At 44.4% G+C, this 13,308-nt stretch overlaps 1 protein-coding gene across 1 annotated transcript in view; it reads right to left on the bottom strand.

The window, feature by feature from the left end:
* The window catches only part of calcr (calcitonin receptor), a 236,995-nt gene that overhangs the window by 107,053 nt on the left and 116,634 nt on the right, over positions 1-13,308 (bottom strand). Inside the window, exon 7 of the mRNA XM_068004501.1 lies at positions 13,065-13,156. Coding sequence (XP_067860602.1) covers positions 13,065-13,156 — 92 coding nt within the window. The remainder of the gene's footprint in view (positions 1-13,064; positions 13,157-13,308) is intronic.

Below are 13,308 nucleotides of genomic sequence, written 5' to 3'. Positions count from 1 at the left end.
ACTTTCCTTACATTATTTTCCCATCGAACATTTTTTTTTATTCGTTCATGGGATGTGGGCGTCGCTGGCGAGGCCATCATTTATTGCCCATCCCTAATTGCCCTTGAGAAGGTGGTGGTGAGCCGCCTTCTTGAACCGCTGCAGTCCATGTGGTGAAGGTTTTCCCGCAGTGCTGTTAGGAAGGGAGTTCCAGGATTTTGACCCAGCGACGATGAAGGAACAGCAATATATTTCCAAGTCAGGATGGTGTGTGACTCGGAGGGGATCGTGCAGGCGGTGTTGTTCCCATGTGCCTGCTGCCCTTGTCCTTCTAGGTGGTAGAGGTCGCACATTTGGGAGGTGCTGTCGACGAAGCCTTGGCAAGTTGCTGCAGTACATCCTGTGGATGGTACACACTGCAGCCATGGTGCGCCGGTAGTGAAAGAAGTGAATGTTTAGGGTGGTGTATGGGGTGCCAATCAAGCAGGCTGCTTAGTCCTGGATGATGTCGAGCTTCTTGATTGTTGTTAGAGCTGCACACATCCAGGCAAGTGGAGAGTATTTCATCACACTCCTGACCTGTGCCTTGTAGATGGTGGAAAGGCTTTGGGGAGTCAGGAGGTGAGTCACTCGCCGCAGAATACCCAGCCTCTGACCTGCTCTTGTAGCCACAGTATTTATATGGCTGGTCCAGTTAAGTTTCTGGTCAATGGTGACCTCCAGGATGTTGATGGTGGGGTTTCGGCGATGGTAATGCCGTTAAATGTCAAGGGGAGGTGGTTAGACTCTCTCTTTTTGGAGATGGTCATTGGTTGGCACTTATCTGGCGCGAATGTTAATTACCACTTATCAGCCCAAGCCTGGATGTTGTCCAGGTCTTGCTGCATGTGGGCACGGACTGTTTCATTATCTGAAGGGTTGCGAATGGAACTGAACACTGTGCAATCATCAGCGAACATCCCCATTTCTGACCTTATGATGGAGGGAAGGTCATTGATGAAGCAGCTGAAGATGGTTGGGCCTAGGACACTGCCCTGAGGAACTCCTGCAGCAATGTACTGGGGCTGAGATGATTGGCCTCCAACAACCACTACCATCTTCCTTTGTGCTAGGTATGACTACAGCCACTGGAGAGATTTCCCCCTGATTCCCATTGACTTCAATTTTACGAGGGCTCCTTGGTGCCACACCTCAGTCAAATGCTGCCTTGATGTCAAGGGCAGTCACTCTCATCTCACCTCTGGAATTCAGCTCTTTTGTCCATGTTTGGACCAAGGCTGTAATGAGGTCTGGAGTCGAGTGGTCCTGGCGGAACCCAAACTAAGCATCAGTGAGTAGGTTATTGGTGAGTTAGTGTCGCTTGATAGCACTGTCGACGACAGCTTCCATCACTTTACTGATGTTTGAGAGTAGACTGATGGGGCGTTAATTGGCTGGATTGGATTTGTCCTGCTTTTTATGGACAGGACATATATGGGCAATTTTCAACATTGTCGGGTAGATGCCAGTGTTGTAGCTGTACTGGAAAGTTTGGCTAGAGGTGCGGCTAGTTCTGGAGCACAAGTCTTCAGCACTACAGCCCAGATGTTGTCAGGGCCCATAGCCTTTGCTATATCCAGTGCACTCAGCCATTTCTTCATATCACATGGAGTGAATTGAATTGGCTGAAGACTGGCTTCTGTGATGGTGGGGATATCGGGAGGAGGCCGAGATGGATCATCCACTCAGCACTTGTTGGCTGAAGATGATTGCAAACGATGATTGCAAACGCTTCAGCCTTGTCTTTTGCACTCACGTGCTGGACTCCGCCATCATTGAGGATGGGGATGTTTACAGAGCCTCCTCCTCCTGTTAGTTGTTTAATTGTCCACCACCATTCACGACTGGCTGTGGCAGGACTGCAGAGCTTTGATCTGATTCCGTTGGTTGTGGAATCACTTAGCTCTGTCTATAGCATGTTGCTTCCGTTGTTTAGCATGCATGTAGTCCTGTGTTGTAGCTTCACCAGTTTGGCACCTCATTTTTAGGTACGCCTGGTGCTGCTCCTGGCATGTTCTTCTACACTCCTCATCAAACCAGGGTTGATCCCATGGTTTGTTGTTAATGGTAGAGTGAGGAATATGCCAGGCCATTTGGTTACAGATTGTGTTGGAATACAGTTCTGCTGCTGCTGATGGCCCACAGCACCTCATGGATGCCCAGTTTTCAGCTGCTAGATCTGTTCTGAATTTATTCCATTTAGCACAGTGATAGTGCCACACAACACGTTGGATGGTGTCCTCAGAGCGAAGACGGGACTTCGTCTGCATGAGGACTGTGCGGTGGTCACTCTTACCAATACTGTCATGGACAGATGCATCTGCGACAGGTAGATTGGTGAGGATAAGGTCAAGTAGGTTTTTCCCTCGTGTTGGTTCGCTCACCACCTGCCACAGGCCCAGTCTAGCAGCTATGTCCTTCAGGAGTCGGCCAGTAGTGGTGCTACCGAGCCACTCTTGGTGATGGACATTGAAGTCCCTCACCCAGAGTACATTCTGTGCCCTTGCTACCACTCCAGTGCTTCCTCCAAGTGGTGCTCCATGTGGAGGAGGACTGATTCATCAGCTGAGGGAGGGCAGTAGGTTTCCTTGCCCATGTTTGACCTGATGCTATAGATTTCATTGGGTCCGGAGTCAATGTTGAGGACTTCCAAGGCCACTCCCTCCTGACTGTATATTACTGTACCGCCACCTCTGGATAGTGATGGAAGAGTCTGGGATGATGGCTGAAAGGTATGATTCTGTGAGTATGGCTATGTTAGGCTGTTGCTTGAATGGTCTGTGGGACACCTCTCCCAATTTTGGCACAAGTCCCAGATGTTCGTGAGGAGGACTTTGTAGGGTTGACTGGGCTTGGTTTGCCTTTGTCGTGTTCGGTTCCTAGTGGCCCGTCCGGTTTTATTCTTATTGTGACTTTCTGTAGCTAGAGTTGTACAACTGAGTAGCTTGCTAGGCCATTTCAGAGGGCGATTAAGATTCAACCACATTGCTGTGGGTTTGGAGTCACATGTAGGCCAGACCAGGTAAGGACAGCAGGTTTTGTTCCCTAAAGGGCATTAGTGAACCAGATGGGTTTGTAACGACAATCCAGTAGTTTCATGGCCACCATTACTGATACTAGTTTTTCTATTCCAGGTTTTATTTAATTAATTGAATTTAAATGCCCTAGCTGCCGTGGTGGGTTTTGAACTCATGACTCTAGATTATTAGTCTAGGCCTCTGGATTACTAGCCCAGTAACATAACCACTATGCTACCGTACGTAGTTAATTTCAGATGCTTACTTGAATTTGAATGTTTCTTTGAGATGCCCTACTTGAAATTTTCAAGACTATTAAGGGAGTTGACATTGTCAAATGATTTTTTAAATCCATTTTGATAACGTTATGTAATTTATGATCCCTTGCACACTGCATCACTTGCATCCATATTTAGCTACTGCCAATTTTATGAGTATTTAAAATAAAATTGTCCTGCCCAAAGTTAATTGCCAGTAAGTTCTGCAAATGTTCTCCTGATCTCCCACCATCATTTCAGCAGAAACCCTGGCAGAAACAGCGTAAATGGTCATTTGCACCATTTCTCGAAGGACTCCAGCAATCATGTGCTGACTTTACGGCAGGAGACCGGTGAATCCCCCCATAGAAATTCCACCCCAATAACATCTGTTAACTGCTGTATAAGCAGGAAACACAGCAGGAACCCATTGGATACAGCTGCCAATCTCACTCCCAATCAATTGGAGCAATTGCTTTTACATATATCCACAACGCTGGGGGGGATAGTCTTCTGATCATTGGTCTCACTTGAGGCTTATAAATTATGGACCTCTGTCCTCTAGTCCTACACTCATTTGCTTTCAAATGTCATATTAACATACTCATCATATATGCTGCTCTCCTCTGAACTCTCTCCAATACAGTAACAACAACAACAGAAACTTGCATTTATACAGCAAGTTTAACATATAAAAACATCCCAAGCATTATTAGTCAAAAAATCAACACCAAGCCAAAGAAAGGAGATATTAGGGGCGCGACTAAAAGATTGGTTAGGGGGAGAGGCAGAGATGTTTAGGGATGAATTCCAAAGTTTGGGGCCTAGCTGCCAATCGTGGAGCGAAGGGAATGGAGAGTGCACAAAATGCCAGAGTTGGAGAAACGCTGAGTTCTTTGAGGGTTGTTCTTTGAGGAGCTACAGAGATCGGGGGGGGTGGGGGGTGGCATGAAGGGATTTGAACTCGAGGATAAGAATTTTAATTTTGAGGCATTGGGGGACCGGGAGCCAATAAAGTTCAGAGTATAGGGATGCTGGGTGAATGGAACTTTGTGCAGGATAGGATATGGACAGCAGAGTTTTGGCTGAGCTGAAATTTATGGAGGGTGGAGGATAGGAGGGCAGCTAGGAGAGCATAGTCAAGTCTGGAGGTAATGAAAGCCTGGATAAGGGTTTCAGCAGCAGGTGGACTGAGGTAGGTGCAGAGATGGATGATATTTACAATCTATATTAATGACTTAGATGAAGCAACCAAGTGTAATGTATCCAAGTTTGCTGATGATACAAAACTCGGTGGGAAAGTAAACTGTGAGGAGGACGCAAAAAGTCTGCATACCTGAAATAGTGGGGAAATAAGGGTCTAACGAGAGAGAGGAACGTAAAGTAGTTAAGATTAGTTAAGAAAAAGTTTTAGAAAAATTGATGGGACTAAAAGCCGACAAATCCCCTGGATCTGATGGCCTACATTCCAGGGTTCTAAAAGAGGTGACTGCAGAGATAGTGGATGCATTGGTTATGATCTTCCAGAATTCCCTAGATTCTAGAATAGTCCCCATGGATTGGAAGGTAGCAAATGTAACACCGCTATTCAAGAAAGGAGGGAGAGAGAAAACAGGGAACTATAGGCCAGTTAGCTTGACATCAATAGTAGGGAAAATGTTGCAATCTATTATTAAGGACATAGTAACAGGGCACTTAGAAAATCATAATATGATTGGGCAGAGTCAACATGGTTTTATGAAAGGGAAATCGTGTTTGACAAATCTATTAGAGTTTTTTGAGGGTGTAACTAGCAGGGTAGATAAGAGGGAACCAGTGGATGTAATATATTTGGATTTTCAAAAGGCATTCGATAAGGTGACACACAAGAGGTTGTTACACAAGAGTAGGGCTCATGGGATTGGGGGTAATATATTAGCATGGATTGAGGATTGGTTAACGGACAGAAACAGAGAGTAGGAATAAACGGGTCATTTTCGGGTTGGCAAGTTGTAACTAGAGGGGTGCCACAAGGATCAGTGCTTGGGCCTCAGCTATTTGCAATTTATATTAATGACTTAGATGAAGGGACCGAGTGCAATATATCCAAGTCTGCTGATGATACAAAGCTAGGTGGGAAAGTAAGCTGTGAGGAGGATGCAAAGAGTCTACAAAGGGATATCGACAGGTTAGGTCAGTGAACAAGAAGGTAGCAGATGGAGTAAAATGTGGGGAAATGTGAGGTTATTCACTTTGGTAGGAAGAATAGAAAAACAGAATATTTTTAAAAGGTGAGAAACTATTAAATGTTGGTGCTCAGGGGGATGTGGGTATCCTTGTACACGAAACACAGAAAGTTAACATGTAAGTACGGCAAGCAATTGGGAGGCAAATGGTATATTGTCCTTTATTGCAAGGGGGTTGGAGTACAAGTGTAAGGAGGTCTTGCTGCAATTGTACAGGGCTTTGATGAGACCACACCTGGAACACTGTGTACAGTTTTGGTCTCCTTACCTAAGGAAGGATATACTTGCCTTCGAGGCGGTGCCACAAAGGTTCACTAGATTGATTCCTGGGATGAGAGGGTTGTCCTATGAGGAGAGATTGGGTAGAATGGGCCTATGCTCTCTGGAGTTTAGAAGAATGAGAGGTGATCTCATTGAAATATATAAGATTCTAAGAGGGACAGGATAGATGCTGAGAGGCTGTTTCCCCTGGCTGGAGAGTCTAGAACTAGGGGTCGTAGTCGCAGGATAAGTGGTCAGATATTTAGGACTGAGATGAGGAGGAATTTCTTCACTCAGAGGGTTGTGAATCTTTGGAATTCTTTACCCCAGAGGGTTGTGGATGCTGAGTTGTTGAATATGTTCAAGGCTGAGATAGATAGATTTTTGGACTCTAAGGGAATCAATGGACATGGGGGTTGGGCAGGAAAGTGGAGTTGAGGTTGAAGATCAGCCATGATCTTATTGAATGGCGGTGCAGGCTCGAAGGGCCGTATGGCCTACTCCTGCGTCTATTTCTTATGTTCTTATGTATGGAGGTGGAAGTAGGTAGTCCTTGCTTATCTCAGCATTTTGTACGTGGACAATCACACAGTTACAAACCGTGTTCATTTGGGAGATAGGAGTGATGAAAAGAACTGGCCTCGGATGAGCTGAAAACTGGCTCCAACGGCCATTATATCCTAGAATCCTGAATATTGTCAAGGTCAAGGGCTAGATGTGACCAGGTCAATCTCTGATGCAATGTTGAACAGAGATTTGCTACTCCTGGATGAGTTAAATCACCCATGGTGCCAGTACTGCGATGGTGCCCAGAGGTGATAACTCACCCACAGAGTTAAAAACTGCACATATGAAATTTTGTTGAATATTCTTTTAGCATCCAAGTAAATTACATCCACGGAACAGCTCAGCCTAGACCATAATGGCCACCAATAAGGCTCCTCAAGTAATTCTGATAGTTTGTGAAGCATGGCTTATTGCTTCTAAATTTATGATGACTGCCCCTTCTGGCCTTTGCATTCTTTCTATAAATATTGAAAGCATCTTATAAAATGCACCCCAGCAGTTTCCTACTATTAAGAGCAAACTAACGGCTTACTAATTGTCAAATTCACATCTCACTCCTTTCTTGATTATATAGATTGTACTTCTTATCCTCAGTCCTCAGACACTCTGTTTATGGAGCTTCTAAAAGAACTAGCCACTTATTTAATCTTCTTTTTCTTAAAACAATTATAGGATTTATCTCATCTGATCCATTGGACAGATTATTTTCAATTGACTTTCTTTCACTGTGTTGAAGTTTCCCCTGTCCTCTTCAGCAATTATCTGTGCAGTGATCCCAGCTCAGTCATTGATAAAACCAAAAAGGCTTGGCATGAAACCGATAGCTGGAAATGTCTTTGTGTGTGTTCTTATGATTGTGAGAATATTCCTCTGGGTCGGCTAATTCTGCAGATTATCCTTATTCACAGGGGAAAATGTTTCATTTGGAATTTGGAAGATAAGTTGCTTTTCTTTATTCTGTATTAACAGCTTTTTGTCTATTTAAAATTCATAGAAATATCTTTGTACCTTATTCTTTTCAAAAAGTATTGAAGTGATCAAATAAACAAAGCATTAAGAAAAGATCAGGTTGTGTTTTAAAGCTTGAAGGCTGCCTGCTATGGAACATTAAACACCCTGCAAACAGTAACATGCACTTTGATTGTTTAACAAAGAATCCCAGCATGAAACAGTACATATTTTTTCAGGTGTGTAATTTTTTTTTGCATCTTCCATCATACCTACAAGGTTTATATTTCACTTAAGAATTGTTGGCCAATGTGGGCATTTATTGGACAAATAAAAAGGGAAACCTTCACTGAATCCCTTTAATATATATCACCCTGCTCAATGTGAAGGTGGTGGATTATCTTGGCAGAGTTCTATGTTGTCTTTGATCAAATGTTAAAAGCAATACTGTTAGCAATACTATGAGAAAGCTAGAAATATATACAAGAGGATCCTGTGGAGATATAACTTGTCATTGCTGTGGATTAAAGTCTCTGTCAAGCCACAGAAAGAATTCAATGGCATATTTGTCTTTCAATGCGTCATGCCAAATTAATTAAATAATTTATACTAAGAAAAGTGAAAAAGTTACAAATAATTTTGTTAAGAATTTACAAAAATAGCACTATCTGAAAATGTTCATCTCTTTAGTGTACAATGCCTGATTATTTCAAATATTAAACTAAGTCCATTTCCATATATGTACAATGAGATTTGACTGCACTCTACTGCTGGTGCCTGCAGGTAAAAGCTTCTTTTTTCTACCCCCTAAGCCTTAAAGTTGGACCGGGAGAATCATTTGTTGCAGTCCTAGTGGCTATTGAAGTTAATAGAGTCAAGGTTAGAAAAGAGGTAAAAAGTTACCTTCACAATGTTGAATGTGATGAATCCTTAACTGAGGATTGATAAACAAGAAATGCCAAACCACAAAAGAGCTTGGTGCTTCAGTCAAACTGTATGAATGTATGACTGTGGAAGCTGAACGTGAAACTGTTGACCGCGGGAAACATTGAGGAACTGACGAGGGATTACAAAGGTTGGAGAACCGTAAAGCCCCTCTTTGATTCCCCAGTGCACTGGTGGGAAGCCATCAAGGCGAACATCAAGAGGTTCTTCATCCTCAAAGGTGTTCAGAAGGCGAGAGAGAGGCAGAGGGAAACATCCCAACTCCAGAAAAGCATGCAGAATCTTCTCCTGCTGCAGTCGATGGGGATCGATGTCGGGGAGGAACTCAGAGAGGTGAAAGACCAGCAAGCCTCGCTCTTTGCCTCCGAGGCCTCCAAGATCATCTTCCGGTCCAGAGTCCGCTCCGTGGAGCAGGACGAGACTTGCTCGCGCTTCTTCTTCCAAAAGGTGCACAGAGAGAGCTCTGTGATCAGCAGCCTGAAGGAAGAGGACGGCTCGGTCACGTCCTCGCAGCCCGACATACTGAGGATCTGCAAATCCTTTTATGCCGGACTGTACGACGCGAAGCCCACAGACAGCGCGGCCTCCCAGTCCTTCTTGTCGTCTATCATGGAGGTTCTAGACGACAGCAAGCGGGAAAGTCTGGATCACTCGCTAACTCTGGACGAACTGACAAAGGCCGTCCGTTCCTTCGAGAAGAGTAAGACTCCCGGAAGCGATGGCTTACCGGTGGAGTTGTACTCGGCTCTGTGGGACTGGATAGGCCCAGACCTCCTGGAAGTGTACGGGGGTATGCTTCTGGCAGGCAGCATGTCAGACTCCATGAGAAAAGGCATCATCACACTCATCTACAAGCGGAAGGGGGAGAGGGAAGAAATCAAAAATTGGCGACCCATCTCACTACTTAACGTGGACTACAAAATTCTGTCCGAGGTCATCGCCAATCGGGTCAAGTCAGCCCTGGAGGTGGTGATCCACCCCGATCAGACCTGCGCCGTACCCGGCAGGAAGATCTCTGATAGCCTGGCGCTACTCAGGGATACGATTGCCTACGTACAGGACAGGGGGGTGAACACCTGCCTGATCAGCCTGGACCAGGAGAAGGCCTTTGACAGAATATCCCACACGTAAATGATGGACGTGCTCTCCAAAATGGGGTTTGGGGAGGGAATCCGCAATTGGATCCAACTGCTCTACACAAACAACAGTAGCGCAGTTTCAATCAACGGGTGGGAATCAGAAAGCTTTCCGATCAAATCTGAAGTCAGGCAGGGCTGTCCTCTCTCCTCCGTCTTGTTCGTGTGTTGCATTGAGCCCTTTGCTGAGTCCATCAGGAGGGATGTGGGCATAAGAGGGGTGACGATCCCAGGCAGCGGAGGCACTCAGGTCAAGGCCTCCCTGTACATGGACGACGTCGCCGCCTTTTGCTCGGATCAGCTGTCGGTCCGCAGATTGATGAGCATCTGTGACCAGTTCGAACTGGCCTCGGGGGCCAGGGTAAATTGCACCAAGAGCGAGGCCATGTTCTTTGGGAACTGGACCAACCGATCCTTTATCCCCTTCACCGTCAAGTCGGATTACCTGAAGGTGCTGGGGATCTGGTTCGGGAGGACCGGGGCATGCACCAAAAACTGGGAGGAGCGTATTGCCAAGGTGAAGCAGAAACTGGGACTGTGGGATCGATGATCCCTCTCGATCGTGGGCAAGAACCTGGTCATCAGGTGCGAGGTGCTCTCGGTGTTGCTGTGCTCTATGGGCTGTTCCCGGGGCCGCACACTGAGATGGACATCAACTGCTGCTGGAAGACCATCAACTCGGTGAAAGACACCCTTTGGTCTGCCCAAAACTTGCTGGTCTTCCAGTGCAAGGAGCTGTCCTCGACTGATTGTTGCAGACTGGCACATTCCAAGGTCCAGGACTACGTGCTCAGGGACGCACTGAGGATGGGTGCGGCCGCCGCAAAGGCTCTGTGGGGAAAGGCAACCATTTAGCGCCTTCCCGCCATTGTATACCAAGGGGCTGCAATGAGGGAAAAACCCCCTCGGGCAGAATGTAAAATTCTAATTGATGTCATGTAACTGTAATGAATCTGTAATGAACCTGTAAAGAATCTGTAACGTACCTGTTATCAATAATCTGCATTGAGTGTAATGCAATGAGGCACCCTAGAGTGTCATGAACTGTAATTATGTCCAATGTGTTCGTTGAACTGTACTTGATGTAACCTGCAAATTGTATGATCTGTATTGTGTACATTTGGAATGTGATATGACAACTGTATTGTATGTATTGCTGCAAATTTTATGAACAAAGTATATTTTTTGAAAAAAAAATGAATGTATGACTGTCAAGATCACTGACCTTTTAACACTGCTAATTGTTAATACACAGAAGAAGGGAGTGGAATACCAGGTCATCAAATTAATCCATAACATGAAAAGAAAATAATACTTACAAAATCCCCCACATAACTTGATTTTGGTCAGTGTGCAATCTTATGTGCTTGTCCTTATCTCATGGTGCTGTTGGAGTGGGAAGGCAATAATGGGTCAGAATTTGCTGTCAAAATAATGGTGAGGCTAATGGCGCTCACTATTATTTATGCGCAAATGTTACGGAAACTTCAGGTGAGGGGCAGATACGCAGTTAAGCTCAAAAATTCAAAAGTTGCTGTCCGAGATGCACCGCTCCGCTGTTAGCATCGCGCAAACGGCATCTCGCTGTCTGCCTCACCATTGAAATATATTGAATGGCGTAAAGTTGCTGTATTTGCATGGACTAAACTCACCGCAGAAAGTTAGGTCTTGTCCGTTTCAGTCGAAGTTCCCTTTTAACGACGTGATAGGTGTTAATTACTGCCAATCAGCCTCTCTGACACTGAAAATTAACTATTACGAATGTAGAGTCTCATTCCTTCAGGTTTTGATTGTTGTTGGAGATTTTAAAATTGCAAAATTTTTACATTTTTACTTTTAATTTTACTTTTCCTTTCTGCTTCTTTTTTCTCTCTCTTAATCCAATCTTTCTTTCCCTCTCTTTATTTCTCTTTCTGTACCTGATTTGACATTGAATTCACCCACTCTAATTTACAGTTCTTATGCTGTTAATTTGACAATCCTTCAACCTGATTGGTTAAGGAGATACTCAGTTGCTTGCCCTGTTCACTCAGGTCCCAGATGCCCTGTTTCCCTCGCTGTAACATTATCAGCTCAGACTTTCAGCAACTTGACACTCAAAAATTCTAAAACCCTGAACAGGCAAGGGCAAGTCTAACTAACGGCAGATGCGGTTAGATACCCTGCTACAGCAAAACCTGGGCCAATATCTGTGGAGGGCAGCAGCCAAGGATAAATAATGGAAATACGGGAGTGGAGAGATATTCTAGAGTTTTGCTTGATAGCCATTGAGAATCAAGAGTTATTTATGCTGAACTTTCCCTCAGGAGATTAAATGAATGGGGTAGAATCCATGACAGAGTGATTGAATTATAGTCTGTGGTCAGAGTGGGCTTGATGGGCTGAATCATCTTTTCAGTGTCAGTTTGACTCACTCTCAATTCTGATACAAAGGGGGTAATTTTGATTTTGTGCAACTGCTAATAGCGAATCGGCAGCCCGTTTTACATCTCTCTCTATTTTTATTTCCATTGACTTCAATAAAAATTAGGAGAGATGTAAAACGGGCTGCCGATTCACTATCACCCGTTTTACACTATAGCACAAGGCCAAAATTACCCCCAAAATGTAGAGGGTTCTAAACTCCACTACAGACTTGAGCAAACAATGTAGGTTGATACTTCAGTGCAGTACTGAGGGGGTGCTGCACTGTTAGAGGTACTGTCTTTCACGTGATGTTAGCCCTGTCTGCTTGTTCAGGTGGATGTAAAAGCTCCCACAGCCCTACTTGAAGGAGAGCAGGGGAGCTCTCCTGCTGATATGGGCAACATTTATCCCACAACCATTACCAGCAAAAACAAAATAACTGGTTATTTATTTCATATGATGTATGTGGGACCTGGTTGTGTTCAAATTGTTTGCCATGTTTGCCAACAAAACAACAGTGACCACACTTCAAAAGTGCTTCATTGCCTGTGAAGTGCTTAGCAATGTCCTGGACATGTGATAGCTGTTTATTTATTTCTCATTCCATGTTTTATGTTTTTAAGAATACCTTAATCAGTCATAGTTTGATATGACAAATGTTATTTTCTCCTCTTTCCATTTGTAACTCTTTCAATGTTGGCCCCTGAGACACTTACGTGAGCATTTGTGCTGGCCAACTTTCTAATTCGTATTACACTTTGGGGTAGAAATTGGACCTCAATGCGCTCGTTTTATGGGTGTAAAACACCACAACAAGGGCCAATTTTGGGGACCAACATTCTGGGCCCCAAGGACTCCTGAAAGACATCCATCCTGATACTGGGTTGGGCCATTTTTCAGATGTCTGGGGCAGCCACTTAAAACAGGCTTTAGGCCCCTTGCATATACTAGTGAGATGCCTGAGGCCTGCTTTAGGACCCCTCTGGGAAATTGGGCTGCCCTGAGTGGAGCAGGAGCTGGGCCTGCTCTGCTCAGGTTTTCCTGGCATGGATGTCGGTCTAGCAGCTAGGCAGCTCACCTAAATAATTTAAATGAGGCCCGAGGCCCAATTTCGGGTGTGCCTTGGCCCTTGCTGTCTGTGCGCCATTGGTTATGCACCCAAATAAGAGCTGTAACCAATTTCGAGCCTTTTATCTTTTATTTAAAGTAAATCAGCATATGTTGATTATACATTTCTTCCTGCATTGGGTTAAAAAAGGACTAACTGAGAGTTGATATACTTACTTAAAGTAGAAGAAAATAGCCAAAGAAATCAGTAACGATATAATTGACAGTGTGTGACCCACAACAGCCATGTAGTAAAGGATGCGTGCCATCTGGTAAGAGCAAAAGATAAAATTACTTACAAAGGAAAGGACATGTAACTGCAAAACCAATTTTTTTTAAAGTATTTATTATTCATTCTGTAAATATCAATCCTGAATGTTAGTTGGAATTGAATTTAATTTGAAGTTTACTAATATGCAGC

This window comes from Heptranchias perlo, chromosome 2 (assembly GCF_035084215.1).
Source record: "Heptranchias perlo isolate sHepPer1 chromosome 2, sHepPer1.hap1, whole genome shotgun sequence".
Taxonomy (NCBI): Eukaryota; Metazoa; Chordata; class Chondrichthyes; order Hexanchiformes; family Hexanchidae; genus Heptranchias; species Heptranchias perlo.
Note: the sequence above shows the minus strand (reverse complement) of the source record. Positions and strands in the feature narration are given on the sequence as shown.